This window comes from Oryx dammah, unplaced genomic scaffold (assembly GCF_014754425.2).
Source record: "Oryx dammah isolate SB20612 unplaced genomic scaffold, SCBI_Odam_1.1 HiC_scaffold_24, whole genome shotgun sequence".
Classification (NCBI taxonomy): domain Eukaryota; kingdom Metazoa; phylum Chordata; class Mammalia; order Artiodactyla; family Bovidae; genus Oryx; species Oryx dammah.
Window position 1 is genome coordinate 15696368 of NW_024070208.1, and position 27914 is coordinate 15724281.

The following is a 27914-nucleotide window of genomic DNA, read 5'->3' on the forward strand; positions in this document are numbered from 1 at the left end:
ATTAAATTGAAATGTAAAGAACGCCAGAGTTCATGCTGTTATTCAAAAGAGGAGACTTGTGAAGGGGAAGAGAAGGAAGAGAAACAAAATACAGGTATCATCTGTATCATCTGCATCGTTGCAGAGGCAGAGAGGGTCTTTGTGGAGGACTGCCAGACCACCCTTGACCAAGTGATCAGGCTTGACATGGATGCAGGATACAGTGTCTCTGGATGGAAATAGCGTCACCTCTGACTTTTACTGAAAAGTTTGATTTGCATCTAATCATAATTCAATAACCCCATACTCTTACAGTCTACTATTGGCCTGGATTTTTCAAATATGTCAAAGTAATGAAAGATTTTTTTCAGAGTGCTGAAATCCCCTGGTTGTCTAGTAGTTAGGACTGGGTGTTTTCACTGTCGGCCTGCCAGGTTTGGATCCAGGGTTGGAATAACAAAGAGCCTGCAAGCCAGCTTAAAAAAAAAGTGAGAGTACTAGCACTAGGGTAATCCTGGGTACATCTTGAACTGAAAAATTAAAAGACATATGTGTGTGTTTGTGACCTTTCAGTTCAGTTCAGTTCAGTTGCTCAGTCGTGTCCGACTCTTTGTGGCCCCATGAATCACAGCACGCCAGGCCTCCCTGTCCATCACCAACTCCCGGAGTTCACTCAGACTCACGTCCATCGAGTCAGTGATGCCATCCAGCCATCTCATCCTCTGTCGTCCCCTTCTCCTCCTGCCCCCAGTCCCTCCCAGCATCAGAGTCTTTTCCAATGAGTCAACTCTTCGCATGAGGTGACCAAAGTACTGGAGTTTTCAGCTTTAGCATCATTCCTTCCAAAGAAATCCCAGGGCTGATCTCCTTTAGAATGGACTGGTTGGATCTCCTTGCAGTCCAAGGGACTCTCAAGAGTCTTCTCCAACACCACAGTTCAAAGCATCAATACTTCGGCGCTTAGCTTTGTTCACAGTCCAACTCTCACATCCACACATGACCCCTGGAAAAACCATAGCCTTGACTAGACGGACCTTAGTCGGCAAAGTAATGTCTCTGCTTTTGAATATGCTATCTAGGTTGGTCATAACTTTCCTTCCAAGGAGTAAGCGACCTTTAGGGACAACAAAAGAAATTTAAATATGGACAGTATATTGGATTTGACTGAAACGGTATTAAATTTCTTGCTTGTCCTAATGGTGAAGTATTTAGGGGGTGAAGCAGTGTTGTTTGCAACAGTCCAGTAATTCAGGGTGAAAAAACAAACCCTATACAGTGAAAGAGAACGCAAATATTGTGAAATATTAGCATTAAATTTAGTGCAGAGTCTACTGTACAAGTCTTCAGTTGGTTTATAAATTTTACTTTAAAAAGCCGGGTTTTAAATAAAAAGGGAGCAAGTTTACTTCTCATTGCAGAGGGCTCTTCCAAGGCTCTTAAGTTTCTGTTTCACTGCGGCGTCGATCTCGAGGCCGTAGAAGGCGTCACCGCTACCAGGGGAGCTCTCACCCCGGCCAGAGACGAGGCCCGGGGTCCAGCCGGTCCACAGCCTGGTGGCCCCCAGCTGCCTGGGACCCGGCCTGGGCGTGGCCTGTGCCGGGAGCGGCCAATAGGAGCCGAGCCGGCGGGCGGGGCCGCGCGCAGGCCCCTGGGTCGCCCCCGCCTTTCTGCTGCCTCTTTCCGCGCGGCCGCCGGTTCCGTCTGCTGCACAGCCCGGGACGGAGAAGGCGCAGGGCCACCGCCGGCCGGTAAGTGTCTGGCCTTCCGGCCGCGGCAGCGCCGGTCGCCCCTCCTGCGGCCCGCCCCCCCAGTACCCAGCGGCGCCCAGAATCACCGGAGCCGGACTCCCGGGCCCCTACGCAGCGGCGCTGCCTGGTCGGCCGCGGCCAGGGGGCTGGGGATCGGGGCCGGGTCCCGGAGAGCCCCGGCGCAGGTGGGGCCTTCCCGGGGCTGCTTTTGCTCTCCGGCTCGCGTGCTGGGCCTGGCTTGGTGGGGCGTGAGGTTCCGGGGTGCGCCCCCCTCCTGGTGCTGCCGCTGCCTGCGGTCGGGCCGATGCTGCAGGAGGGCCGGTTCCTGGCTCTCATCACTCGGCGGCGTGGGGGGTGACTTCTCTCCGAGTGTCACCGAGATCAGGTGTGACGCCCGTCTTGCATCCCGGCGTGTGCGCCCTTGCAGCCGCGGTGCGTTTCACCTGCCTCTGCATCGCTCACACCTGCGATTCATTGAAGAGCGTGCAACCGGGGCCGGGCGAGCTGCGTACTCTGGGAAAGGGCCCTCTCTTTGAGTTGCTCCTGGAACACGCCAGGTTGGCTCACGTTTTCATGGACTGGTAGAATTCATTTGCTCGGAAAGTTAATGTAGCTAAAGGTTTTAGCATAGTTCTAGGTGTGATTAATTTCGTGTACAGCGGTTATAATGACATTGTTCCTGCGCAAGACTTGCTAACGTTCGTGCTCCTGTTGCGAGAAAAGTTGAAAGGCGTAAATTTTGCTCTTGATTTTGCTGCTGCCAAGCTCTGTGACCCAGTTAATTCATATGAGATAAGATAGATTCCTAAGACTCTTTTAAAATACCACGTTTCATGAGTCTGATGAGCTTGTTTTTCGTCCTGTACCTTTAAAAAGAATGGGATATAGAAAAAATCCATGGAAGACAGCCCTGCGGGAAACAAAGATTTATGAGCGCACCGAAGTTTAGAGACTGGATTGCGGTTTAAGATTGGGAACTGAAAAGGGAGCAGTGTAATACTGAAAGAACTTACCCAGAGTTAATTATATAAGAGAAACTTGGAAAGCTTTCAGAAGTTCCGGCAGCAGTTGCTGTATTTAATTACCTCTCTTTGCAGCTGTATAGATGCTGTAAGGGGAAGATAAATACTAAAGTTATAGAAAATGTAATAGGTTATGTAACCTATCAAGTGTAGAGAGAATGCTTTGGAATTCTTGATTTATATAGACATTTCCGCTCGGGAAACACTTGTTTATTAATAGTTAAGAAATGTTTGTATACCCCCCTCAGGAAAAATCATACATTTATTTTTAATATGTTGATTTCCTACCCTCCCACGCCCACCCCCACTTTTTATTGTATTCTTATTATTTGCGCCAATGTTTTTTTTTTAAACAGCCTTTGGAAAACAGTGTTTGGCTTTGTAGTACGGAGAGGAAGATCAGCTTTCCCTCAGGGAGAGCTCAGTTTGAGTCCTTCATTGCTGTGTGACTTGGCAAAGTCACTTTCCCTCTCTGAGGCTGGCTGTCCTCAGTTGTGAAACGTGATGATGATACCTATTGCATAAGGTCATGGAGATTAACCAAAACCTTTTATGTGGAAAACAGAGCAGTGCCTGACGTTAATACATGTCATGTATTAATAATGACGGCCATTGTTAGCACTGTGTTCACAGCTCGGGAGAGGTGGTCTCTGGGTTTTAGTTTAGCTAGGAGGCGGGGCCGGAAGAAGAAAGCATAGTGATAAGTGATCAACAGCCACGCCCCGTGCAGGACGCTGGAGTTTTTGCAAGTTGTAAGTCCCTCCCTGAATCTCAGGCTGAACTACTGCTCAAACACTAGTGATTGCTAAGGGCCACTTCAGTCTCCTTGGCTCTGTTGGCCTTCAGTCTTGGCCCTTGAGCAGAGTTGGGGTTTATGCCAACAACTGAATTAGCAAGTTAAGGAATGTGTGTGAGGAGAACCCCTCCAAAGAGAGCTTTAAAACAAAGAAACGGTTGAAATGCGGAACAGAGGTTTCAGCCCCAGATAACTGAAGCCCTGTTACAAGCTAGCCTTGGCCAGTACGCTTACTGGACCTACGGACCCCTCTGTTCCAGTATTAACCAGAACCTCTTCTTGTTTGGATGCTTGCCCAATTACTGATGCTTTTGGGTTGTTATTTAAGCCGAGTTATTATTTCTTTGACTCGGCAAACAATAACCTGGGAAGGCACAGTAGTCTTAACTGCTCAGGCATGTAGTCCTAGCTTTGGGAAAGGAAAAGAGAAGAGCCCCGAAATTATTTTTACCCTACTTTTGTCAACTTTTAAACATCTTATTAAGAGCTGAATAGAAAGTACTTCCGTACAGTTTAACCAGGAATACCAGAGGGACTCTGGTTTGTGGAAGATAAGGTATTGTGAGGGTGCATCTGAATGGGAACTCATGGGTGTGTGATTTAAAACTGGGAGGCAGCTCCGCTGCAATGTGGCACCCTAGTTGTGTTTGCATATGAGTATAACCCAGGGTTTTAACATTATAACCAAAAAACCTAATATTAAAGCCGACAGAAAAAAAAAGAGCCAAATCTCATTAAACTAGCAAAACAAAAGTATTGACAGGAAACCAGAAGACTTAATGGGTGAGATGGCGTGAAGTCATATACAATACAGTTTTTTAAAAGCATTTTTAATTAGAGACCAGAAGGTAAAATCCATTTCCCATACATTTTTGCTGACGTTTCAGAGGATATCTTTTGTACTTCTGTGTGTGAGTATATTTTGTATGTATGCATTTCTACAGACACTGCTAAAAATCACTGTTAAATAAGATGAATCAAAAGAACTGTCTGTAGTGTCATCACTGCCTGATCAACTACCTAAGTTATTTAAGTGATAAGTATTCCAAGGCGTTGTTTGCCATCACTATTTGACTCACTGATGCTTGGGGATGCTTCTGAGGTCCTCATTCAGTGGGTGGGAAGTATCTGTTCTTCTAAGAAGCTCCTCAGACAGGTTCAGTTCAGTCACTCAGTTGTATCTGACTCTTTGCGACCCCATGAGCCACAGCACACCAGGCCTCCCTGTCCATCACCAACTCCCAGAGTCCACCCAAACTCATGTGCATCGAGTCGATGATGCCATCTAACCATCTCATCCTCTGTCATCCCCTTCTCCTCCTGCCCTCAATCTTTCCCAGCATCAGGGTCTTTTCAAATGAGTCAGCTCTTTGCATCAGGTGGCCAAAGTATTGGAGTTTCAGCTTCAACATCAGTCCTTCCAGTGAACACCCAGGACTGGTGTCCACTTTCACCCAGAACACTCTTTTAAGATGGACTGGTTGGCTCTCCTTGCAGTCCAAGGGACTCTCAAGAGTCTTCTCCAACACCACAGTTCAAAAGCATCAATTCTTCGGCACTCAGCTTTCTTCACAGTCCAACTCTCACATCCATACATGACCACTGGAAAAACCATAGCCTTGACTAGATGGACCTTTGTTGGCAAAGTAATGTCTCTGCTTTTTAATATGCTGTCTAGGTTGGTCAAACTTTCCTTCCAAGGAGTAAGCGTCTTTTAATTTCATTGGTGCAATCACCATCTGCAGTGATTTTGGTGCCCAGAAAAATAAAGTCAGCCACTGTTTACCCATCTGTTTCCCATGAAGTGATGGGACTGGATGCCATGATCTTAGTTTTCTGAGTGTTGAGCTTTAAGCCAACCTTTTCACTCTCCTCTCACTTTGATCAAGAGGCTCTGTAGTTCTTCACTTTCTGCCATAAGGGTGGTGTCATCTGCATATCTGAGGTTATTGATATTTCTTTTGGCAATCTTGATTCCAGCTTGTGCTTCCTCCAGCCCAGCATTTCTCATGATGTACTCTGCATAGAAGTTAAATAAGCAGGGTGACAATATACAGCCTTGACAGACTCCTTTTCCTATTTGGAACCAGTCTGTTGTTCCATGTCCAGTTCTAACTGTTGCTTCCTAACCTGCATACAGGTTTCTCAAGAGGTGGGTCAGGTGGTCTGGTATTTCAATCTCTTTGAAAATTTTCCACAGTTTGTTATGATCCACACAATCAAGGGCTTTGGCATAGTCAATAAAGCAGAAATAGATGTTTTTCTGGAACTCTCTTGCTTTTTCTAAAACCAGCTTGAACATCTGGAAGTTCACGGTTCACATATTGCTGACCTCAGACAGCTTAGGAGCTGCTAAAAAGGAGTCCTGTGTTCCACTCAGCACATATAGTGTCTCAGCCAAGAAAATAAGAATCACAGAGGCCATGAGGGGTGGGGAATGGTTAATGATTTCCTTTTGGAGTTGTTAGTTACAGCAGGCAGGCAGTTAGGTCTGAGTAGAGAAAAGGGGGCAGGGGCCAGGTGGCAGGAAATCAAGCATCTTGTAAAGAGCGAGGGTCCTTATGCAGATAAAGAAAAACAGGAACCGGCAGACTGACCGGAAACGACACCGTTTTGGATGATAAGGATCTGAAAAGCAGACAAAGAAAGGTGGGAAAGATAGGAACCACCTGCATCCAAATGTAATCCTTTGCTCACTGTGCTCTCTTTACAATAGGGCTTCCCTGCAGCTCAGTAGTAAAGAATCCGCCTGCCAGTGCCGGAGATGCAGGTTCGATCCCAGGTGGGGAAGATCCCCCGGAGAAGGAAGTGGCAACCCACGCCAGTATTCCTGCCTGGAGAATTCCATGGACAGAGGAGCCTGGAAGGCTACAGTCCATGGGGTCCCAGAGTCAGACACGACTGAGCAACTCAAGAGCAGCAAAGTCTTACAGATAAGAAGTACCCGTATTGCACTGATGCCATGACACTTCTGATCTGAGCTAAATCTCTAAGACAGAAATCCTTCTCAGGAAAATGGGGCTGGGATGAAAATCAGGGAATATAACCCCCAGGCTCGTTCTTCTCCAGTAAATATCCCTCTCCTTTATTTGTATGCTCCTCGCAACCAGCTTGCCAAAGAAATTGTGGGTGGCAGCTCTAAGCCTATTCTCCCTCTTTGCTTAAATAAACTTTCACTTTTGCTTTCTTAATTTCTCTGCTTCATCTCTGAATTCTTTCGTTATGAAGAAAGAACCTCCAATTCACTGGCCACAGGGTGATGTAATATTTTGGAACTAGATAGAGGCGCTGGTGGCGCAACACTGTGAAGGTATTGAGTGCTCTGAGTACTGAGTATTGAGTTGTTTGCTCTGATGCTTTGTTTGTAGTATGTGAATTTTGCCTCAGTAAAAAAAGCTCTGGAAAAAAATAATACCATCTGTATACTGTATATTGGAAAAATTAATTATCCCTATTCAGATTGAATGAGAAATATCAATAACCTCAGATACGCAGATGACACCACCCTTATGGCAGAAAGTGAAGAGGAACTGAAGAGCCTCATGATGAAAGTGAAAGTGGAGAGTGAAAAAGCTTAAAGCTCAACATTCAGAAAACTAAACTCATGGCATCTGGTCCCATCACTTCATGGTAAATAGATGGGGAAACAATGGAAACTGTGACAGACTTTATTTTTCTGGGCTCCAAAATCTCTGCAGATGGTGACTGTAGCCATGAAATTAAAAGGTGCTTGCTCCTTGGAAGAAAAGCTATGACCAACCTAGACAGCATATTAAAAAGCAGAGACATTACTTTGCTGACAGGTCTGTCTAGTCAAAGCTATGGTTTTTTCTAGTAGTCGTGTGTGGATGTGAGAGTTGGACCATAAAGAAAGCTGAGCACTGAAGAATTGATGCTTTTGAACAGTGGTGCTGGAGAAGACTCTAGAGAGTCCCTTGGACTGCAAGGAAATCAAACCAGTCAATCCTAAAGGAAAATAAGTCCTGAATATTCATTGGAAGACCGATGCTGAAGCTGAAACTCGAATACTTTGGTCACCTGATGCAAAGAACTGACTCACTGGAAAAGACCCTGAGGCTGGGAAAGATTGGGAGGAGAAAGGGACGACAGAGGATGAGATGGTTGGACTGTATCACTGACTCAACAGACATGCGTTTGAGCAAGCTCCAGGGGTTGGTGATGGACACGGAAGCCTGGTGTGCTGCAGTCCATGGGGGTTGCAGAGTTGCACACGACTGAGTGACTGAGCTGTTTCAAATTGAATACCTTCTGAGCATTGTTAGGAGCTTCCCTGGTGGCTCAGATGGTAAAAGCGTCTGCAGTACAGGAGACCCAGGTTCAGTCCCTGGGTCAGGAAGATCCCCTGGAGAAGGAAATAGCAACCCACTCCAGTACTCTTGCCTGGAAAATTCCGTGGGTGGAGGAGCCTTGTAGGCTACAGTCCATGGGGTGTCAAAGAGTTGGACAAGTCTGAGCAGCTTCACTTTCACTTGAGTATATATATTTCTAAGACTTTTCTCTTAAATTAAGCACGTTTTTATTGTTTCTATGGTGTGTCTCATCAGTAGTATTCACAGCTGCTTAGTAGTATTTTCTCCTTAATTAAAACACCATCATTCCTTTTGATCATGTACAGCCTCAGGTAGTAGCAGAAAGAACATGAAACTTGGGATAAAGTTTGGGGGTTGTAGGTCCATTTCTGCCCCCTTAGCCATGTGGCTTTGGACAAGGAGTGTTCCTGAAACTGGCTTTCCTGGTCTGTTTTTCTGTCCTATGCCAAACTTCTTGTGGGGGGATCCACTGAAATCATTTATATTGAGCACTTCTATAATGGCAACCTACAGTACTTCTTCTGCATATCACTGTTACGTGGTTATTGTTTTGTTTTTTAACTTGAAGTCAGCAAAATTCAAGAATGGGTTGAGGACAATACATGGATTATTGGATTTATTATTAATGTGTTTTACAGTTTGTAACTTACAGTGTTAATCATTATCTTATGACTACAGTAAGGCTAAGAATTAGTTAAGTACAAATATTAAACTTTAGGATATTAGATAAATTTTGGGGAGCATTGCTTGTTCTTTGTTAGAAAAATACATAAAACATGTGTTTTTTTTTTGTTTTTTCTAAACATGATGATTTTTAAGTTCCGTGCTTAGGAAGCCTTCTACTTTACCCATCTGTAGCCACTCTGAATTTAGCTAATGTCCATAAATGAGGAATAGATATCAGTTTATCAGTCTACCAGGGTCTCCTTTGAGTTCCCATGTCTTCTCTTGGTTTAAGCAAGCCAATTGGCCATCTTGTTGTGAACTGACATTAGTAGTGACTTGTGTTAGGTCTCCTGGGAAGTACAGACCTGGAAAAACTCCCCGGACCTACAAAGTAAAAACCTTGGGCAGATTGCTTGCCAACGACTATAGTAAATTACTGGCCAAAAAGGTCATTCTAGTTTTTCCAATATCTTATGAGAAACCCCAGTGAACTTTTTGGTCTACTGAATGTAATTTTACTTTAAACTGACAAGAATTAAAGTTGACAGCATTAAAAAAAAAAAAAAATAAATAAATAAATAAATAAAGTTGACAGCATATACACAGAAGTGGGGGAGTTTCCTTGTGTCTCCTTTTAATGGGCGCAAGCCCAGCTTTGCCAGCTGAAACCCCGGGAAGCTGCAGAACATATAATGAATGTGGGGGCCTGGCTGTGGCAGGTGCGGGCATGCATGTCACCGTGAGTGAGGGCACATAGCCTCAAAGGAGGATGGAAGGCAGCCTTTGTGAGTGTCTTTTTTTTGTGTTAGTTTTAAAAAATAGACAATTTCCACAATAGGCCTAAAAGTTGGGCATTTTATTTTGCTTAGTGAGTAAAGGTGTGGGCTCTACCCCTGACTGGTTGCCTTGGATGTTTCGACGATGAAGAGGATGGAGAATTGAAAAACCTAGAGGTTAATAACTGGAGCTTTATGAATGAGGAAGGAAGTGATGAGGCTCTCACCCCGTAGTCGGCCTTGTTTCTTCATCCCGGGCCTCCTCACAGCTAGTAACATAGTATGGGTAAGAGAAGAGAGGTAACTTTATAAACTGGAAGTATATTGTGGCCAATGTTAGGTCAATAATTATCATTTTAGCTTGTGACACTCACTGGGTTGCAACATTTCCCTACTTCTGTGAATCTGAAGGACTTCATTGCCTCCCAGGAGGGACTCACTAAGACAGTGGCAAGCTACTAGCAAGTATTTATTAAGTGTTGAAGAACAGGTCGAAGATAACACGGGCCACCCAGAAAATCGCCTTCACTGTACCACACTATACACATACATGCATTTCAAGGTATTATTTTATTGGATTATTTATGGCCTCCGTGAGAATTAAGGCCACTTATAAAGTGATTTGGGGTTTACGAGATAGGGTGCTTTGCTTTATAAGGTGAGGCTTGGGAACTGGGGTGGGGGATTTCCATGATAGCGTCTGGTGGCAGCCTTATCTGACTCTGTGACCCCGTGGACTGTAGCCCTCCAGGCTCCTATGCCCATGGGATTCTCCAGGCAGGGATACTGGAGTGGATTTCTGTGACCTCCTCCAGGGGACCTTTCCGACCCAAGAGTTGAACCTGGGTCTCCTGCATTTCAGGCGGATTTTTTTTTTTTTGCCATCTGAGCTACCAGGGAGGCCCATCTCCAAGTGAAACACAAGTTTAAAAAAGAAACTGCCTGTGTGAGAAGTTCCATTGAAATGTCTTACTTTTGTGTCCAGGAAAAACCCCGTTGGAGGCTATGCTTCTGTGAACAACAGACAGCGGTGAGCATGTCGGCCCTGAACTGGAAACCCTTCGTGTATGGAGGCCTGGCCTCCATCACGGCGGAGTGCGGTAAGTAAGGAGCCCAGAGCGGAGGCTGGCCAGCTGCCTGCTGCATACCACGAGGCTTAGACTTCTGGTCATGATAATTGGATATTGAAAGACTTCTGGTGTAAATGTAGTTTAAACACAGAATGTGAAATTTTGAAACACTTCATCTTAGAATTCAAAATTTCTTTCTCTTCTTGGGAATCTTTTAAGACAAAATAGGGACTTTCTGGGTGGTCCATTGGTTGAGAATCCACTTTGCAATTCAGGGGACATCAGTTTGATCTCTGGTGTGGGGATTAAGATCCTTTACGCCATGGGGCAGCTAAGCTCGCTTGTCACAAGGAAAGATCCTGCATGACGCAAGTGTCATAAGACCTGATGTAGCCAAATAAATAAATATTTAAAAAAAAAAAAAAGGTAAACAATGACTCTGACTGCTTATTAGCAGTTTAGGGTTCAAAGTTCAGTGGGGAGAAGGTTGAACCAGTTGCCCTAACAAAAGCCTCATGGATCATTGTTGGCTGACATCTGTCCCCATTCTCTTGTCGTCCTTCCCACTCTGTCCCTGTGAACATATTTGACTATAAAGAGGTTTAGGGAGCCCCACGATCTTACCAAGCCAGAGGTGAGCGACCGTCACTGCGGCGTCGTGTTCCCATCATGCTCGTTGTCCATGTCCTGCTGATGACTCCATCAGCTGTCTCCCGCCACATCCCGTTTGTTCCTTTGTTTATTCCTCGAATCATTCATGCAACACATGTTGGTGATTGGTGCAAATTCCCTGGCGGTCCAGTGGTTAGGACTTCCTGCTTTCACTGTCTGCGGGACCCGGGTTGATCCCTGGTCAGGGAACTAAGATTCCACAAGCCTCCTACTGTGGCCGAAAGGAAAACAAAACAAAATGAAACCCACGTTGACTGAGTTGCTGCTGTGTGCCAGGTGCTAGGTGAGTCACTGCTGACCTGGGATAGAGGCTGCCCTTGTGGCCGCAGGGACTGGAGCCGATGGGTTGGGACACCGTAACCCCTGACCCACCCACCCCTGCCTTAGGTTTCCTCTGTGGACTCACTGACACAGTGACTCACGGTTACTGTGTTCAGGTGTGTATATTTGGATGGACTCTCTCTTAGGTACTACATTAAACATTTTAGCCTCTATTAAGAGTCACTTTTGGAGAAGGAAATGGCAACCCACTCCAGTCTTCTTGCCTGGAGAATCCCATGGATGGAGGAGCCTGGTAGGCTACAGTCCATGGAGTTGCAAAGAGTCAGACACAGCTGAGCGACTTCACGTCACTCGCTTCACTCCTTACTTTATCATTGGAGGAGGAAATGGCACCCCACTCCAGTGTTCTTGCCTGGGGAATCCCATGGACGGAGGAGCCTGGTGGGCCATGGTCTGCGGGGTCACAGAGGGCTGACGCAACTGCAGTGACTATGCAGTGGCAGCAGCAGCAAGAGTCACCTTAGGCTGTAACACAGTGAGAAACTCCATTCATAGTGAACACCATATTAGCCTTCACATGAGGGAAAAATAGTAACTTTTATTTTATTTTTATCTTTTTATTATAATTATTTTTTGGCCATGCTGCACAGCTTGCGGGATCTTAGTTCCCCGACAAGGGATTGAACCTGGGATGTAGCAGTGAAAGTGCCGAGTCCTAACCACTGGACTGCCAGGGAATTCCCAGTAACTTAGATTTTAAAATGGATATCCCGTTTGTATAAAGCATTCCAAGTACCTACTTTAGACAGCAGTGCAGCCTCTTCACATCCTATGTAGAAAAAGATGGGACATAAATACAAATATATGGAAAAGAAAATAGTTACGTGTTTAAAAAAAAGTCTTTTGATTCTTAATTTTTTTTTAATAAGTAGAGGACTGAAAAGTATCAAATTCTTAATTCTGCTTCTTAGTCTGAATGTTTTCTCAGTAATAAGTCACTGTTTATCCTTTATTTAGTGGAATTTCTTTCTATTAAGTGAAACACTTTCTTCTGAAAAATTTTAAGGTACCTTTCCAATTGATTTAACCAAGACACGGCTCCAGATTCAAGGCCAGAAGAACGATGCAAACTTTAAAGAAATCAGGTATCGAGGAATGTTGCACGCATTAGTGAGGATAGGCAGAGAGGAAGGCCTGAAAGCGCTGTATTCGGGGTAAGTAGACGTTTCAAATGGACAGACTTCACACTGAGATGTCAGAGAGAAAAAGTCCAAGTTCGGGGTGTATTTGAAAAGAACAAGTAGCAATGGTTGATTTTTTTCATTTCAACTTTGTTTTCTACGTGTTTTATATAGTGAATGTTGTGTTAAAACTTTTTACTATAGTCAAATACAGATAATGGTACAAAAATTACGTTTGTTTTGAAACATTCTGTAGTTTATTTTTTTCCTCTTCCCCTTGGTTATTACCGAGCTTTTTACCATAACGAAAATGATGTCATATTCTCCGTGGACAAGAATTGAGGTGAACAGCTTTCCTTTAGCCTAGCGTTTAGTGAACATTGTGCTGTAGGTGCTGGATAGGAAAGTGATTAAGAAGGGACCCTGCCTCTATCAGAGGCCCTGCAGGAGATCTTTCATTCGGATGATTTAAACGAAGGGAGATTCGATGAAAGGGGCTTCCCTGGTGGCTCAGTGGTAGAGGACCTACCTGCAATGAAGGAGATCTCGGTTTGACCCCTGAGTCGGGAAGATCTGGAGAAGGGATTGGCTACCCGCTGCAGTGTTCTTGCCTGGAGAATCCCATGGATAGAGGAGCCTGGCGGGCTACAGTTATGGGGTCACAAAGAGTTGGACACGACTGAGTGACTAACACTTCACTTTATAAAAGGGCTGCTTAAGGGTTAAGGGGACAATTGAAGGGTTACCCAGAAACTGGCAAAATGAGAAATTGTTACCCAGGCTAGGACCTAGGGAACAAGGACAAACGAACAGTGTTAGCAGAGCCTCCCAGAGCTGGAGCCTTGAAGGAGCCTGTAGGAGCGGTCCAGGGGTGCTCTGCTAGTGCCCAGGGAGAGGAGGAAGTCCTCTGCTTCCTCCTGTCCCTCCTGCCCTCCCTCCCACCTTCTACCTGCTGAATCCTCCTGGAATCAGCTAGCAAGGGAGCTGGGTGGTAGTCCAGCAGCAGCTCCTGCCCTGAAGGAACTGTTTAGGGCAGAGCATCCATATAGTGTGTGACCTCATCCATGGAGGTGGTAGGAAAGGAGGGGGCGGGCTGATGTCTCTTCCGGTTCTGGCCCGTATGCAGACGGACGTTCCGTTCCTTGGTCTAGGACCCAGAAGAGGAGAGCGGATCGTTTGGAAGTGGGGGTAATTAGCTCAGTGTGAACTCTTGCTCTGGTGGTAGGTATAGGGCGTGTGAGTTGAGAAATCCGGGAAGCAGGTGGAAATGCATCCTAGAATCAGCATTGGAAACATGAGTTCAGGAGTCGGCAGTCTCTGGGCAGTTGAAGCCATGTAAGTAGATGAGCTCATCTGGCGAGTGCGTGGGGCCAGGAGAGAAGAGAGGAAGGACAGAATCTCCGGCCCCCCAGAGGACAGAGGTAAGCTGTGCATAGAAAGAAGAGGAGTGGAAGAGGCTTAGGGAGATGACTGCAAGCAGGGCCAAGGGTGGACTGGAGCAGATACCACAAAGGCAAAGAGGCTTCATAAGATGCTGATTGAGAACCATCATTTGATTTAGTAATTGACATGTCCCCTGGGCCCATTTTGGTGGGCGTGGGTATTGATGGAGAGGTTGGAGGGAAGCCCAGTTGCAGCCTAAGAAGGAAGTGGTAAGTGTGGCAGGAGAGCCTGGGAGTGTGAATGCCAGGTGGTTCTGAGATTGGGGAGGGAGGGTCCCTGGAAGGAGAGGGAATAACTGGAATAGGGCCCCCAGGGAGGTGGGTGGTGAGCTTCAGAGAAACCCTGGAGGATGCTGACAGAGGCCGGATTTCATCAGGGACTCTGTCCCGAGAAAGGAGAGCCCTCCGTGATCAGAAAAGCAGAGCTCTGTGTTCACGTATTTGCGTACGTTTTCACTGAGGATACATACAGTGCACTGAGCTGTCGCTTGGGGAGCCAGTAACCTGCACGCATTTGACTGAACCCGCCTGTGTGTTTGCTGGATTTTGATCTTTGAAGAAAAATCCATCTTAGTGTAGTTTGCGGAAGGCAGATAACATGATTGTGTCCCTTGTGTGCCTCCTCTAGAGGAGTTTCAGTGACTCTTAAGAATTTCTGTGTCCCTTTGTCCCTTGGCTTGGCAGGATCGCCCCGGCGATGTTACGCCAGGCTTCCTATGGCACCATCAAGATAGGCACCTACCAGAGCTTGAAGCGGTTATTTGTCGAGCGTCCAGAAGGTGAGTGGGGAATCCTTTTTCCACTTATGGACAGGAGGTGGGTTGTTCGTCTTTTTACTCAAGTGGTTTATGAACAGAGGAGAACTTTGGGCATAAAGTCTAAACAAATTCTGCCTAAAGCATGTCAGCTATTAGCTGAATTTTGGAGGGTAACAGTTAAAAAGAGCAATTTACAAGCTTCTTAATGAGTTATTTCCACAACATCCAGACTATGGAGTATGTCGTTAAAGTTCTAGCCTACTTAAAATTCTCTAAAATCCTAGGAATTACCACCTATTTTTCAGGAAAGCAGGCTATATTTCTTAGTGTTAAGAACTCTGATTTTATTTTATTTTATTGCTGGTTGATTCTTTGACTTTGCTTTAATCCATAGAAGTTCCTATCTGTTTTCACAAAGGAATGAGCACCAGTGTCTGTTGGGTGAGAGCAGTGAGCAGAAGCAAAGACGCTTTAAAAGTGCTTCAGTGTATTCCAAATAAGTACGGTGTGCTTGAAAGTTTTATCTCCACGTTATCTCATAGGGTATCTTCTATTCTCTTACCATGGTGCATTACCTCATCTTATTTACAATAGTTAACATTTACACACACGAGTGAATTGATGGATGGTTACTCTTCCATGATAATTCACATTCCTTCTTAAGTATCAAGAAATTTTGCTATGGGACTTCCTTGGAGGTCAGTGGTTACGACTTTCACTCATAGGACTTGGGTTCAGTCCCTAGTTGGACAAGTGGGATCCTGTAAGCCAAGTGGTGCAGCCAAAAAAAAAAAACCAGAATAAAAAGAAGTAATTAAAAAAAAAAAAGTTTTTCCTGAGAAAAATCTCTTCTGCCAACAAAATCCCAAATTCTTTTAAAATCACTTACTTTGTTAAGCATATATTTCTTTATTCTCCTAAGTGAACAAGTGGTATGTAAGTGAACCTCATTTGTGTATGCATTATGTACACGAAGAGTTCTGTATATGTGAAAAGTCAAATAATATGTCTTTGCAGATGAAACCCTTCTGATAAATGTGGTCTGTGGGATTCTCTCTGGAGTCATATCCTCAAGCATTGCTAATCCAACGGATGTTTTGAAGGTAGGCACCCCTATATCTTGGGTTTCCGTCATAGCTCAATTGGTAAAGAACCTGCCTGTAATGCAGGAGACCTGGATTCCATTCCTGGGTCGAGAAGATCCTCTGGAGAAGGAAATGGCAACCTACTCCAGTATTCTTGCCTGGAGAATTCCATGGACAGAGGAGCCTGGTGGGCTACAGTCCATAGGGTCACAAGAGTCCGACACGACTTAAACCACCACCACAGCCTTGTATCTTACAGGCACACTCTGCCTTTTCTTAATGAGATCAACACTCAGATCATGATGCACGTGCGATTCTGTTTACAGTTTTAGTGCCGGGAAGCCTCTAACTTAGAAACACGCACTAGGGGGTTTCCCACTGATAGAGGTGAGCTCACGAGTAGAGCCCCTTCTTGGAGACTGGTGATCTGGGAGGTTTTGGTGACTAACCAGAGAAAAACGTTTAGTCCTGGATGCATTTCATTTGTCATTGAAAAATCTCCTGTGTTTTATTGGTTCATGAAAATAGGCGGACTGCAAGTTTTACACCAGTTGAGGCTGCACATTGGTGACCCTTTCTGAAGGCATTTCGTTAGCCATTAATCTGACTCCAGGAAATAATAAAGAAAATATTTACTTAACCACAAGTAGACATACCTTATTAGATGACCTTGCAGACAGTACCAGGATACGGCCTTCTTAAATCCCCTGGGACTAATGGATTAAACTCAAAATTAGGTGCACGTCCTTGTTTGAACCTTAGTCTCAAGTTCTCCCTTTCCTTCCCTCCCTCTTCTTCTCCCCCATTATTGCAAGCAGCATTCATTGCGCTCCTGCTTTGTACCAGTTGGTATCCTGTGTGCTTAGAATCCAAGAATGACTAAGGCAAGGACCCCGCCTGCAGTCTTTAGTCTAATGGGAGCTTCTGATAACATCAAAGTTGTACACGGCAGGGACGCTACAGTTACACAGGTGCAAAGAGAACTACCAGGCTCTAAGTTTACCCCGGGGTTAGATCGCTAGAGAAGTTTCCACACTCATTCACCTCTTAAATGTGCAGAGAGGCAGTTTCCTGCAATTTCTCTTATTTTTGCATGCTACCGTGGCAGTAGCAATCACCTTTAGAGTTAGAGGTAAATGCATGTGCTCCCTCAGACAAAACAAGGTACCAGTTTTTAGTGAAAAGTCCTTTATTTTTAAAAACGTGGAGAGAGCTACATCAAACGTTATTTTTATGTTGGCATCTCGGTCATGTGAATTCCATGGCTGTGGTAAAGTTCACTTGCAAGTTCAAGTGTAAGAGAGTGTGACGGCATCACATGGCTGTCCTTTGGCCAGCACGTCCGCATACCTTTCAGTTTGGCTGGAGGGAAATAATGGTGGCTTGGAGTAACTAATTTAAGAAGGGTGCTTGCCCATGCTTGATGCTGCCAAGCACGCTGGATACTCATTAATTATGTGAAGTCTTTAGAATTAACACTCAGAGTCTCTCTTTCCTGCTTAGTAAAGAAAAAATATGGAAAATACGCCATTTTTTCCATTTCAAAAGACTATTAATAATAATAATTTTGTTTTGACACTTAATGAGCTGCTACCTGCAATACTCTGGACTTTCCTCGATGCTTTTTGATGATTCCAAAGTGCCTAAGAACCAATCCATATAAACTTAAGCTAGCTTTATAGTAATATATATGGTACAGTTTTTTTCTTTTAATGGTTATTAAACAGCAGATTGATTTTTTTTTTTTTTCCTGAATTTGGGGAGAAACATGCTAGTTTCTTTCTCACGTTAGTCTTTAATCTCTAGATACGGATGCAAGCCCAAAGCAGCACCCTTCAAGGAGGAATGATTGGCAACTTCATTAACATTTATCAGCAAGAGGGTACGAGAGGACTGTGGAAGGTGAGCTGACTTGGTTCTTCTCCCTATTTCCATTAATTTAGCTAATCCAAATGGCATAATGAAGTAACTGAACAGTGACATCTGCCCTTGAAGGGATCTTCTTCCTTCATTTGTAAAATGAAAACGTCATGATTTCACATCAGGAATGTGTCATGATTTTACAGTAACTTTTGTGTAATTCACATGGAAGAAATGTTATGAAGGCTGAATTTTTGTTTTATTTCTGTTTTAAGTTCTTAGGGAGAAGGGCTTACAGTTATGTTGGTTTTTTTTCGGTGGTATGGTTTCATGGCTTCTGTGAAGACCGTTAAGCAGACACTGGTACGGAACGCTATTTCCTAGTATGGTCCGGGCTGTCCGTCCATAGAATGGGTCCGAAAGGCGATCCAGACCCGTTCTCCCCATACATACAAGGAAACTGGAGGTGCTTGTCCTGGTGAAGGTCGTACAGTTAGTACCAGAATCAGAACTAGACTTTGGCGCTTCTGACTTCTTACACTCTGCGTTTTTCTGCTCTGTCACTCTGCATTTCTATGCACCAGCAGGCAGACATAGAAACTGGCCATCGTTTGTGGGGGAGAGGTGTCTGAATCTTCACGTTGATGTTTTTACCCAGGGTGTGTCCCTTACTGCTCAGAGGGCTGCTATTGTGGTCGGCGTGGAGCTGCCAGTCTATGACCTCACCAAGAAGCATCTGATTCTCTCAGGCCTGATGGGAGACACGGTGTATACCCATTTCCTGTATGTTTATGGATTTTTTTTTTTTAACTAATGTTTTAGGTATGCATGACTTTAGACATTTTAAAGAAAGTTTATTATAAAAGTATTATATTCTCATATTTCAAAATTATGGTGCAGAAGGAAAGCAGGAAAAGGTATAATAAGCCTTTATCCTTTTACCTCGGTAGCCATTGTTAACTGCTTGATAACGTACCTTCAGGTTTTTCTATGCACGTGTAAGTACGTCTACAAAAATATATTGCTCTGTTGTGCTCAGGCATGTCCGACTTTTTACCACTATGTAGACTGTAGCCCACCAGGCTCCTCTGCCCATGGTTTCTCCAGGTAAGAATACTGGAGTGGGTTGCCATGCCCTCCTCCAGGGGATCTTCCCAGCCCAGGGATCGAACCTGAGTCTCCTGCACTGGCATGTGGATTCTTTAGCACTGAGCCACCAGGAAAGCCCCACAGAAGTATATTATATATGCTTTATTATGCAACTATGATCGTGTTTAGCATTCTTTTACTTTCATTTTTATATTAAAATTTTTTTTCAACTTTATTGAGGTATAACTAGCAGGTAAAATTATAAAATATTTAAAGTGCACAATGTGATTTGATACATATGTGAATTGTGAAATGATTACCCCCATCCAGTTAATTAACACATCCATCATTTTGTGTGTGAGAACAAAATTATTCTACTCTTGTAGAAAATTTAAATTATGTATAATACTGTTATCAACCATAACCACCATATTATATATTAGACACTTAGACCTTATTCATTTATTATTTTAAAAATTAATTATTTTGGAGTATAGTTGCTTTATAGGGCTTCCCAGGTGACTAGTGGTAAAGAATCTGCCTGCCAATGCGAGAAACTCGGGTTCAATCCCTGGGTCAGAAAAATTCCCTGGAGACGGAAATGACAACTCACTCCAGTATTCTTGCCTGGGAAATCCCATGGACAGAGGAGCCTGGGGTAGCAAGAGTCAGACCAGGACGAGTGACTAAACAGCAACAAGTTGCTTTATAAGGCGCTCTTCATCTTAAAACTGAAAGTTTGCATGCCTTTCCCAACCTCTTCCCTATTTCCCCCAACCGCTAGCTCTCGCAGTCACTTTTCTGCTGTGTTTCTATGACATTTGGCAACTTTGGAGACTGTTCTGATGCTTATGCCTCAGCTGGACGGGGAGTGCCAATGACATCTACTGGGTAGAGGCTAGTGAACCATGTACGTCTCATACTGCACAGGAAAGACGTTCACAACAAAGAATTATCTGTTCAAAGTGTTAGTAGCTCCGAAGCTGTGAAACCCGACTCTTGAGTTAGTTGATACCAGGACTGGTCTATGGTCCAGGTATCAGTTTAGTGGTACCATGGGCCCCCAGTGGGCATTGTGTTACAGTGAGGAAATCTTTTTCTCTGATCTCTTAGAACAGGATAGTTATGATACGGCTAAAATTACTCTGATGTCTGTTTATAGGTGAATAGATAGATACAGTAGATCATCCTTGGAAGATGTTCCTTGCATGTTTCTGTATTTCTTCCTGTTTCCGTGACAGTCCAGAACCTCAAAGGTATTGTTAGCCAGGACTGGGGTTTATAACCCAGGATAAACAGTGCTGATGTTTAGAAGTCTGTGTAGCGCTTTAGCGGAGAAGGCAGTGGCACCCCACTCCAGTCCTCTTGCCTGGAAAATCCCATGGACGGAGGAGCCTGGTAGGCTGCAGTCCACAGGGTTGCTGAGGGCTGGACACGACTAAGCGACTTCACTTTCACTTTTCACTTTGATGCATTCAAGAAGGATATGGCAACCCACTCCAGTGTTCTTGCCTAGAGAATACCAGGGGCGGGGGAGCCTGGTGGGCTGCCGTCTATGGGGTCGCACAGAGTCGGACACGACTGAAGCTACTTAGCAGCAGCAGCAGCAGCAGTAGCGCTTTAGATAGGGTCCTTATTCGCATGTATTCTGTCTTGTTACCTGTTACATATTAACCTAATTTGGGAGGAGGCCGTTTCCTTTGATATGCTTTTCTGATGGTCTCTTCTTTATAGCTCAAGCTTCACCTGTGGGCTGGCGGGAGCCCTGGCCTCAAACCCTGTGGACGTGGTGAGAACGCGTATGATGAACCAGAGAGTCCTCCGAGATGGCAAATGCCCTGGCTACAAAGGCACCCTGGATTGCCTGTTACAGGTGAGTGGGGTTGTCCGTCTGTACACTGTTGTTCTTTCTGTGGCTTCTTGGCTTCCATGTTATCCTCTGAAGAGTTTCTCTTCATGATTTAAAAACACAAGGGTTTGGAGCCCAATGAACCTCTCGTTCTGTCACTTGTAATCCTGTAACTCTGGTCTGTGTACAGACAGTGTGTACACCTCGATTTCCTCACAAGTGGCACAGTGATACTACCTGTGTCACAGGATTATTATAAAAATCATTGCAATAATACTGCCGAAATAGCATGGTGCCTGGAATGCTATTACGTAGAAATAGTGTATATATATTTATAATAAGTATAAGCATAATAATAAGGGCTTGTTCATAGAATATGATATATTAATATAAAGGACACTAGTGAAATAAGCACATTTACTTAGTCTTCAACATTCTGTGGATTGCTTCTGTCTGTGCAGCTGGCCCCCAAATATGTGTATACATATAGATATATTTTATATTTATTTAATCAAAGAAGCATCTAAGTTTTGAGGGCTTACTATAACTAAGGTGAGTGATGTCCTAAAGCCTTGAGATGGTACAGAGTATTTGCCTAAAACAGGGGCTTTTATAAATACAAAATCTAAATGAATATTTAGAAATGAAAGTTCATTTTCCTTCTGTCTCTGCCCTGCTGTGAAGGGTGAGAAAATACTCATATTCTCTGTGATGGCAGTAGAACCCTGTCTGCCTCCGGAATATATCGCCTTCCTGTTGAGTCAGATTGGACTGAATATCCTTCATTCAGATGTCTCTGAAAGGAACCCATGAGTCTTAGCCTTAATTCTCGGTTTAAATAACTGGGCCTACTGTTGAGGAGTAGATGAAGGTCTGGGACTGTCTCTGCTACTGGACTGCCAGCAGCAGAGATGAGGGGCCACTTGTGTGGTTGCTGTTTTCCGTCATGATGCTGGCACGCCCCTAGACTCCAAACTATCGCTTTAATGAAGCAAAGATACTTGATGTTGTCCATCCAGCCACATGAAGTAAAGGTCCCCTGAACTGTATCTTTATCTCTGTGGCCTCCCTTTCTAATTTATGACCTGTTGTGAGTCCACATGGCAAGGAGGCAGTAGACTCTAGTTTGGAGTTAAATCTCACCACTTCTTCATCCAGCTCCTGTTCGCTTTGGGTGTGGGATGGTTTGGTACAGAGCCTGAGTCCTCACCTAGGCAGAAAGCTTTAAAGAACAAAGAAAGGCAGTGGGCAATGATTTCGTAGATAGTCCTTCCAACAGAATTTTATTTTTAAGAAAGACCAGTTCAGTCTGGCTACTAATTATTAAGGCATATTTGACATAATTGGAAAGTTGGACACTAACTTCTTTCCCCTCCACTCCTAACAGACATGGAAGAATGAAGGGTTTTTTGCTCTATATAAAGGGTTTTGGCCAAATTGGTTGAGACTTGGTCCTTGGAATATTATTGTATCCTTTTCTGTTGCAGTAGATCTGAGCAAAGATATACCTAAAGAATGTTGTTTGCATAAACTATCGGGTTATTAATTATAATTAAAAGTAGATTTTTTTCTCTTTTGAATTCTTCTCATTCAAGAAGTTAACTATTGAATTTCTTTATACACAGGTAGAAAGTCTCTCTGCCAGCCTCTGTGAAACTTGGTTTAATGATGGTGTTCTTGAAAGCCAATGATATCAGTGAAAACTTTTATTTAGACTCTGCTCTAGGAGCTGAGTGTGTTAATGATTTCAGAGAGAGACAAGGACTTATTTATTTATTCTGTAAATCCCTGGCCACCCTTGGGCAGGATGTGGTTTGGCAGCTATGTTCTAGAATGCTTGAGAGTGCCTAATGATAGGAATTAGCTCCAGAATTATTTGCCTGATTAGCAGTTTGTCCTCCATGCCAAAGTGAGAGGCAGGAAAGAAACGACAGTTTATTAGGAATGAAAGGGTAGGATTATAAAGTAAGAAATGTTGGTTTCTACCACTCTTGTTCTACTTTAAAAAAAAATCATTTTTAATTGAAGGATAATTGCTTTACCAGCCTTGTTCCTCATTATCTGTGCTTCCCTCCCTTGGAAGCTTGCCTACCGGCCACCCTGGAGGAGAACTTCCGAGGGTTGCTGCCTTCTCTTACAGACTTCACTATTCTGTATAGTCTTCCCCAAAGTTAGAAAAACTAGCAGTGTGGATGTACTCCCAGAGGCTGTGGCAGCTGATGCAAGGGATTTGTGTGCCTCAACTGTGGTCTGTCTGTTCAGGCCGATCTTGGGAACGCTCCCAGGGAGCTCTTTTGGGGTGGTTTAGGATGGAGCCATCGTGTTTCATCACGCCCCCAGCACATGGTCTGCCCAGACCTATTTGTTAGGAGGCGTGTGCTATTTGTGGGTCTGTTTTGATATGTCAGGGTTAAGATGGCATAAAATGTCAGCCTTAACTAATACACCTGCAGTTCTTTGTGACCTATGAGCAGCTGAAGAAACTGGATTTGTGACAAGTCAAGATTGCATGAGACATCCTCTGAAAACGCTCACTTCTGAAATAGCGAAGCTTCCTGTCTTTCCCACTGCTTCTCACTGCTTGGCCCGCCACAGATTAAGGTGTGAGCAACAGGTGAGGGCTGGGTTAGCTCGGATCACTGTGTCCCGGCATCGGACACTCTGCACCAAACGTTTAACGGCCTCGACTGTAACACCAGACACTAGTCCTTACCATTCAAGTGCCCTTCGACATCAAAGATAACAGGAAATGCGTGTTTCTTGCTAAAGAAAACTTGCATGAAGGTCAGGAACTGTGGACCGTTTCCTTCAGGGGAAGAGTAACTCCTGCTGCACCTCAGCTCATAGCCAAGACTCCCAGACTGTTCTGAAGAAGCTCTTTGGAACCGTGGGATAGAACGTCTGAGACGGTGTTACGTTCCTGAGCTTTTGGGGGGCTTTGGCTTGGTGTCTGCTGAAGAAATTCACACATGGAGACCTGGTGTACCCCAAGTATAAACAGGACAGGATAGAGATCCCTGGAACATTGCACTGCTTTGTAATTTCCTATTTTGGCAGGATCTTTCACTTATAATAAGTGACTTTTACGCCTTTGACCACTGGACCTTTGTGAGGAATTGTTACAAAGTATTACCATCTAAACTCTTGATGGTGTGAGAGGTTGGCTTGGAAGGTAGCAAAGTCTGTGTTGTGGGAGGTGTGTTTAAGCAACTTGGGTTCTGTCCTAGGTAATGGTAGTACTGGGTTGGCCAAAACATTTGTTCAGGTTGTAAGAGTGTGGGAAAAATCCGAATGAACTTTTTGGCCAAGTCAATAATTTGTGATATTAGCAAAGTTTCCATCTCCCAGTCTGTACAATGGGGATAATAACATCTATTGATACCGAGCATCAGGTGAAGAAAACAGTAGCTCCTACTACTGGACTTGTAGGATACGTGTCTTTACATCATGGTGTCATATAGCCATAATTCCAGAATAAATAGTTCCTGTGTGTAAAGAGAGTCATTTTATCAGGGACTACTCCCAAGTGAGGTCCTGTGATAAAACTCTTGTGAAAGAAAGAGGCTAACGTTCTGTTATATTTCCTTTAGTGAAATGTGGCAAGTTAATTGAAGAGTTGATTTTTTCAGATTTCCTGGGTTTTACTTTAGTTCTGGTCACTTTTGTTAAAATATTTCCTGTCTTGGACTTCCGTATCCGTTTGGGTAGAAAATCCTTGCTTGAAATTTGAAAAGCAGTATTTTTGTATACCTAGAGTCTGATAAGAGGTATATAATAGCTTCCTTCTTTTCTTCTAAAGACAGGATATCATTCTTCTTTCTCATCTTTATCTTACTCTTTTCAAAATAAAAAGTGACTCTGAGAGAGTCCCAGGACCTTTGTACTTCTAGAAGACATCCCTAGGAAAGAAAATATATTCAGTATTCACTTGGGTAACTTTGGTTCTACCCTTAGAGTGTGCTCAGTCGTGTCCGACTCTTTGCGACCCCATGAACTGTATCCCACCAGGCTCCTCTGTCCATGGGATTCTCCAGGCAAGAATACTGGAGTGGGGTGCACGTCCTCCTCCAGAGGATCCCCCCCCCGACCCAGGACTGAACCTGTGTCTCCTGTGTTGGCAGGCAGATTCTTACTGCTGCACCACCTGGGAAGCCCTGTGAGAGTAACAGTAAATATGTACTCACTGGGGCTCCAGGACAGTCACCTTTGCGGTATATGCACGTTCCCAGTCCTTCCAGCCCCTGGACTGCTTCCTCCTTCGAAGGAGAATAGAAGGCACGCAGATTTTTCTTGGGATTGGGCAGTTTTTCTCCCAGTCTCTTTCACCTTGCCTTCTATATTAATGCTGACTTTGAAAATAAGATTTTGTGAGGCAGGATTTCTGTTCCAAAAGGAAGAACTAAGGCAAGAAAGGAGGCGGTCAGAGAGGCAGGTAGGTGTTGATTGCTTCAAAATTCAGCTGGAAGTCTAGTTTTCACTGACCAGCTCCAGATGTGCTACTAGAGAGCTGAGCCCCTTCAGGCCTCGTCCCTCGTACTAAACCATATCTTTAGAGAGGAGACTTCTCTTCTTACCAGAACATTCCATTGGTGTAAGGGCTTTCTATAGACAGGCTTTCACTTTTGGGTTCCTTGAATTTAAAGGATGACTTTTATGAACCATTCTTTGTTTTTCTCCCTTAATGTAGAAAACATTGTGTATACATATAATTCTTAAAACAGTAGAAGTGAGTTCATTTTGAAGACCATGAAAAGATTGAATGTCATGTAATATTCATTATATCAGTTTATTCAAATATGTACATGTTCATACCAGGATGAAAAGAAAACCAAACCCCTCTGTAAAAGGTAAGCACATTTTAAAGACAAAAATTTTGTATTTCTTCAGTGCAGAGTTATTATAAATACCTTATAGAACAGAGTCTTAACCTGTTTTGATTTTTTTTTTTCTATTCCCTGAAAGAGTTATACAGTTGTTGAAGCTTCTAACCAAGGAAGAACTTGAAGGACTGGGAGACTTGGTCCCCTTGTCTCTGGGGCTGTGACTATAAGTTCCCTCCCTGCACCCCCTTGGGCATTGCTACATGTAGCAAAGGGATTTTTAGCTTTTATAACCCAAATGAAGAAAGTGGATTTTTTGTTTGTTTGTTTGCTTGTGTTGGATTTGTGTAATCATTGATGGCTAAGTTTGGCTGATTGTGATATAAAGAACGGCTTCTGTTTTCTGTATTTATTCATGCACCAGAAATTGTGTATATTATTATATAAAGACTATAAAAGTTTTCATAAGCCTTTATATTTTGAGCTCTTTATTTAAACCTGGTTGGAAAATGTGGCATAAACCTTGTGTCATTATTTAATAAACTGTAGTAATATATAATGATAAAAATGATTTGTGGTTGTTTCAGATGCATAGAAACATTTGAACAAAGACAAGCTCTAAAACGTCCAGGAAGCTGGAGTAGGTCTGGCGTTCGTGAAAGTGACTGCAGACATTGCTCTCTGCTTAGAGAAGTTGTTGAGATCGTCTTACTAATTGCCTGGAGACGTGTGTGGCCTCCCAGTCTGCACCTCCGCAGAGGCCAGTGAATTTGGCTCATTGGGTTTGCTGGGCAAGGCGGCTTTGAGATAATGGAACACAGGTGGGATGCCATCAGGGCCTTGAAATTTCAGGACCCCTCAGTCCTTCTTCCAGTGCCTAATGTTGGCAGGATCCTTGGCTAACTGTTGGCTAGGGGGACACCTCTGGTTGGGTATAAAACAACCAGGGGATGAAATGCAAACGTGGTTCTTTTTTTTTTTTTTTTTAACTTGAAAATATTTTCTAGGTGCCTGTCTTAACATTTGAATTAAACACAGTGGTCTATTGAAAAAACAGAATTGGCAAAAAAAAGGGAGCCTTGTGGTCTCTGGTCCCCTACCTAAGAGATCAGATGACACACCTTTATGTGATCAAGTTCATGTGAAGGTCAGTGGGAAGCTCTGGCTGCTGGTGAACCTTAAATGCTTGGAGAATTCACATCCCACTGGATCCGGGCACCTGTTAGACACACTGGGCGTGGAATCCAGGCTATCTATTTTTAAATGTACAGCTGAGAAAATCTGATGGTAAATTTTTCGTAGATGACAGCTGCTCCATCCTGAAGCAGAGTATGGGAATAGAAGACAAAGGCAATGGATGAATCAGTTCCTTGTAAGCTTGATGCCAATAGTGTAACCAAGAGCAAAATACTGGAAACTCCCTATGCCTATATGTCCCTTGCTGATATAATAATCCATACAGTGGCTCACCATGGGACTCAGGAGAAGAATGAGTTATATCTCAGTCTGCTGGCCTGGGCAGCTGTCCATGATATGCTATTATATAAGAAAAAAGTTAGCATGTAGACTTCTATAGGTATATCATGACCTCATCGCTTAGAGGAAAAAGCATAAGCTTACGTCAGTAGGGAATGGTTGTAAAGCTTGTGGATTAGGCTTCTCCAGAGAAAAGCGGACCAGTGGGATGAGTGTGTGCCCATGCCTGGTTTATTTTAAGGAATATGCTTCTGTGATTGTGGGAGGCTGGCAAGTCTAAAACCTGTAAGGCAGTTGCGCAGGACAGCGGACTGGAAGCTCAGGCAGGGTTTCTATTTGTCTTTTTTTTTCCTTTGGCTGTGCCATGCGGCTTGAGGCAGTGAATACACTGGGGTGCCAGGGAACTCCCTCTGTTTTAGTCTTGAGTCCAAATTCTGGGAAACCAGTTTTTCCCTCCTAAGATCTCTTAACTGATTGAATGGGGCCCACTCATATTATGGAGTATAATCTTTTTTTACGTGCTTTTAAAAAACTTTTTATTTTTTGGCTTTGTTCCTGTACGCAGGCTGTTTCTAGTCTCGATGAGGGGGAGCTTCTCATTGTGCTGGTTTCTCCTGTTGCAAAGCACAGCCTCCAGGGCTTTCGGGCTTCAGTAGTCGTGAGTCCTGGGCTGTGGAGCTCGGGCCCAGTAGATGTGGAGTACAGACTGAGCTGCCCCTCGGCACGTGAGATCTTCTCTGAGCAGGGATAGAACCGTGACCCCTGCATTGGCAGGCAGATTTCCTAACCAGGGAAGGCCAATATGGAGTGTAATATTAATGTCAGCTGACTGTAGATGTTATCCACAGCTACACATGCCCTCATGGCAACATCTAGACTAGCGCTTGCCATGCAACTGGGCACTGTGGCAAGATCAAATTGACACAAAATGTAATCATCACAGGGTAGAAAATTATTGATATTTTCTTTATGCATAATTGTATTGGTTGGTTTGAAAACTGATGTTTTGCCA

General features: G+C 44.0%; 1 protein-coding gene across 1 annotated transcript; it reads left to right on the top strand.

Annotated features, from left to right (window-relative positions):
* The first annotated feature begins 1659 nt into the window (after positions 1 to 1659).
* SLC25A30 (solute carrier family 25 member 30) lies at positions 1660 to 25940 on the top strand. The gene is made up of 10 exons (XM_040267223.1): positions 1660 to 1727; positions 10304 to 10418; positions 12409 to 12556; positions 14650 to 14744; positions 15741 to 15826; positions 17615 to 17710; positions 18327 to 18451; positions 20492 to 20630; positions 21994 to 22074; positions 23060 to 25940. Exons 2-10 carry the CDS (start codon positions 10355 to 10357, stop codon positions 23099 to 23101), a joined length of 876 nt encoding a protein of 291 aa, XP_040123157.1. The 5' UTR covers positions 1660 to 1727; positions 10304 to 10354; the 3' UTR covers positions 23102 to 25940.
* Positions 25941 to 27914: the final 1974 nt, after the last annotated feature.